This window comes from Gavialis gangeticus, unplaced genomic scaffold (genome assembly GCF_001723915.1).
Source record: "Gavialis gangeticus isolate Ggan-Ray unplaced genomic scaffold, GavGan_comp1, whole genome shotgun sequence".
Taxonomy (NCBI): Eukaryota; Metazoa; Chordata; order Crocodylia; family Gavialidae; genus Gavialis; species Gavialis gangeticus.
Window position 1 is genome coordinate 3840422 of NW_017729012.1, and position 4373 is coordinate 3844794.

Genomic DNA, 4373 nt, shown 5'->3' on the forward strand with positions numbered 1-4373 from the left:
CACACCCCCCATAGACAACTACCGCTCCACAGACCCACCAGCTCTTCTGATCCCACCAACCTCCCTGCCTCCCAAGATCCACCACCCTATGCTGACCTGTTAATTTCCCCCATCCTTACTGTCAGATACACTCAGGCTCTGGTCCCTCCTGGAGCACAGCATGTAGAAATTCAGCCCTTGCAGCAGTGTCAGCACTGCTGATTGGCCATGCAGGGGACAGAGTTTCCATGTGCTCTGTGCCCTGGAGGGAACCCAGTCGAAGCTGGAACCAAGCTACACCTGACAGTAAGGGAGAGAAAGGGAAGAAGCTGCAGAGGGCAAGCAGAGTTGGCGGGGGGAGGCATGTGTCTGCTATGAATCTGGCTCCGGTCCTGACCTGGGCTCAGAGCCAGAGTCAAAGCCACAGCAGCCACCTGCCCCTCTCCCCTGTACTTTGTATGCAAATTGAAGAAAAGGGGCTTTTTTTCTCCCTGCTGATTTGGGGGAAAGGATCTCATCTTAGATTCAAGTAAATACAGTAAAAATCTTAAGTAGGCCTTAAAAAATCCAATACCACTAATCATTTTTAAACCAGCAGAGTTCAGCACTTCCCTTATCATATTCATAGAAGTATCCAAGGCCATCTCCTGGTCCAAATGGCCATTAGCCCAAGTACCTCTTCTGCCCCAGGACAGAACAAGGTGGAGCAAAAAAACGTCTCACAGATGTGACATCCAGATTGATCATTTGAGCTAATGGAGGCCTGCTTTGCCCCCCATGAGTATACACACCTGCTTTTCTGCTTGGCTAGCAGTGGCCTTCCTGTTGACAATGTGAACACCTTCTCATTGCTTCTTCACTTCTCTGTTTTCATGCTTTTTTAATTTTCTCACTGAAAAAGAAATGATGCAACCCAGCCTCACAAAATTCCTTTAAAATGTACCGCATGGAATTGTTGGGCCCCCTCTCCTGTTCCACTCACTTGAACCTCTAAACTCAGTACAGCTTGCAATCCTAAATCATGTCGATACAAGTGCCATTCTTATTATGCCATTTCCAGTATGAAACTTGATTCAGACAAGTGTGAAGGGTGTGGAATTAAAAGAGCGAAATCCTGGGTCTTGGGAGTTTTACCATTCAGGAGAACCAGGATTTCACCCAGGGAATGGAGTGGATTTTGGATCAGCAATCAAATATTGCATAGGGATGCATTCTATGTTAGTAATTGGTCTGGACAGTTAAAGAGAAACATTTTGGCATTACTTAACCATATTGAATGTGGGTATAAGTTTTCTCAAAACTTGAATTCAGGCAAGATGCGAATTATGGTGTTATGGACAGCTAAGGTGGTGCATAGCTACACTTTAAGCCACACTTTGCAGAAATATGATTTTACTTTTTTTAGACAAATTGATATACCTCAAATGCAATTTACATTAGAATCAGTACTTTACTGAACAACGTGGATTAAATGGGAAGGAAGATGCAGCAAATGATATAAACTAATTCCTCTTGGCCTCTCTCTTGCTGATAAGTGCACATACTTAAAACTCATGGCTGTAATGGAATTTGATGGAATTGCTCTTAATTCAGACTTGCAACTATTATTTGAAAGTAGGCATAATCTTTCTTAAGAAATCACTGAAACTGGTGTTCTAATTCGTAGCATATACATATCTGTAAGTATCACTTGTTTAATAGGTGACTTAATACAGACAAATGAAGTTTACTTCTGAATGACACTAATTTCTCCAACAGATAACTGATCTACTTGATGTAGTGCTAGACAGTTTCATCAAAACCAGTGCAACAGGGGGCTTAGGATCCATAAAAGCTGAAGTTATGGCAGATACAGCTGTAGCTCTGGCTTCTGGAAATGTGAAGCTGGTTTCAAGCAAAGTGAGTGCTTCCCTTCTTTACTGTCTCCTTAAATCTAGTTAATCTAATAACTGGTCTTTATATACCAGGTCTAAGCAACAGCATGACAATGTATTTTTTAAATGTGTTTCTGTCATCCAAATCATACTAAATTTAAATGTAATAGGATTTGACTGAAATTGTGAGCCCCGTTTTTTGCTTCAACTAAAAGAAAATGGTTGCTCCCTTTCAGGTAATTGGAAGGATGTGCAAAATAATCGACAAGACCTGTCTATCTCCAACTCCTACATTAGAACAACACCTGATGTGGGATGATATTGCCATTCTAGCACGTTACATGCTGATGCTCTCCTTTAACAACTCTCTTGATGTGGCAGCACATCTCCCCTACCTCTTCCATGTAGTTACTTTGTTGGTGGCCACTGGTCCTCTTTCCCTTAGAGCTTCCACCCATGGCCTGGTCATCAACATCATTCATTCTCTGTGCACTTGTTCACAACTTCACTTTAGTGGTAAGTTCTTACGAGATGTTATTTTACGTTGATTGCTACTTGTTTTAGCAAATGTTTCCCTGAGCTGTCGTCTTCCCCTCATTTCTCCAAAGTCATTATATATGAGGCTGAAGATGGGGTGGAGGTGTTGCATTTTCTGATTATACTGGTAAGGATTAATTCTATCATAGTATTGGATCATAGATAAAAGCAGGGTTGGTCTGCTGTGGGTGCAGTGGAGCATGTGGAAATTACCTGCTGTAACCAAAATCACTTATGGAAGACCATTGGGAAACTAAAACACTAGGCAGGATAACTTGCATAGTTTTTTTTCTGCATTTCAGAGATCCCAAGTTAAAAAATTAGAATCATCTAGGTTAAAACTCATTAGGAAGTATGACTTTGTCGTTTCTTATCACACTCTCACACAGATTTAACATGCATGTTAAACGGACCCTACTCCTTACTTAATCATACATGTTTATTTGCACTTATGGAGTCCTGTTTAAAGAACCTGAAAGCTCTTTACCTACAGTAAGGGAATAATCTTTGCATGATGCCAGAGAGATAGCTGATGTCCCTAGTCTACTGGTGGGAGAATTGAAGTGTAGTGAATTTAAAGACTAGGTATGCAGAAAAAAATCAGTCTTGCAGCTGCTACTAATTAAATGACTTGGCTTATTGGCCTAAAACAGAATTTGTAAACCTAATTGGCCTAAACCTGAGTTGCCAGGTACCATTTGCAAATTTATAAGCCAGCTATTCTTTGCACTTTTTTATTTCTTAGAGCACATTTGAGAGAGACTTCAGGTAATCGTCTCCCCAACTAAAGTGCCCACTGCTCATTTTTCAACATAACTCAGTCTCTGTGACCACCATTTGAGATGCAGCAGACTTATTTTTCTAGTGGCATAAATGCAGGCCAGTAGCATGGGGAAAAAAATTAAAATGTGCACAAAAGCACCTGGTGTTATGGAGCTGGGAAGATGGTTCACTTCTAGCTCCTCGCAAATAAGCCTTGGTTGTAAAGGTCTTTATAAATACATGGGATGGGATTTTCTGTATTAAATCTAATATATACAAACTTATTCAACAGAGGAGACCAAGCAAGTTTTGAGATTGAGCCTGACCGAGTTCTCGCTGCCCAAATTTTATTTGCTGTTTGGAATCAGCAAAGTGAAATCAGCAGCTGTCATAGCATTCCGATCCAGTTATCGAGATAGGTCGTTCTCTCCTGGTTCCTATGAGAGGGAGACATTTGCACTGACTTCCCTGGAAACAGTTACTGAAGCTTTGCTGGAGATCATGGAGGTATGAATTAAAAAGCAATAAGATAAGACATTGTGCATAAAATAAGTCATAGTGCTACTTGTGCTATCAGGCAAGCAAGTGTTGTAGGATGACTAGGTTTTGGAATAAGTACTCATTTAAGAAGCCCTTTTTTGAGATAAACCACAGGTACATGCTTTAAATTGAAAGGTGCTTTTGATTAATGTTACACATACTCAGATAGTATTTCTTTTGTTTTAGGCTTGCATGAGAGATATTCCAACGTGCAAGTGGCTGGACCAGTGGACGGAGCTAGCACAGAAGTATGTTAGAGACTGCAAAATAACATAAAACTATCTATGTAGTACTTTAGCAATTCTTGCTTTTTTTTTCTTTTCTACACAGGCTGTTCGTTTATTCTGAAAAGAAACTTGTTTAATGTAGCACCCTTCTGTTTTTTGCACAGGTTTGCATTCCAATATAATCCATCCCTCCAGCCAAGAGCGCTGGTTGTCTTTGGCTGTATCAGTAAACGAGTGTCCCATGGGCAGATAAAACAAATAATCCGAATTCTCAGCAAGGTATAGGATTTTTTGTTGTCATCATTTACGTAACTCATAAAGTACCTAATCACTTTAAATTCTTGATTTGGCAGAAATTAAAGTATAGTAAATTTTTTTAGGATAAAGTCTTGCGCAGAACAAGGAAGAGGTGCATAATAGGAAGTTCTTTTTTTTTTTTTTTTTTTTTTTTTTT

At 40.1% G+C, this 4373-nt stretch overlaps 1 protein-coding gene across 3 annotated transcripts in view; it reads left to right on the plus strand.

Moving 5' to 3' along the window:
* Positions 1-4373, plus strand: part of NF1 (neurofibromin 1) — a 197194-nt gene that overhangs the window by 158347 nt on the left and 34474 nt on the right. For all 3 annotated transcript variants that reach the window (XM_019511060.1, XM_019511058.1, XM_019511059.1), the window contains 5 exons: positions 1738-1878; positions 2090-2369; positions 3445-3659; positions 3879-3940; positions 4084-4198. In XM_019511060.1, the coding sequence (XP_019366605.1) occupies positions 1738-1878; positions 2090-2369; positions 3445-3659; positions 3879-3940; positions 4084-4198 (813 nt within the window). The remainder of the gene's footprint in view (positions 1-1737; positions 1879-2089; positions 2370-3444; positions 3660-3878; positions 3941-4083; positions 4199-4373) is intronic.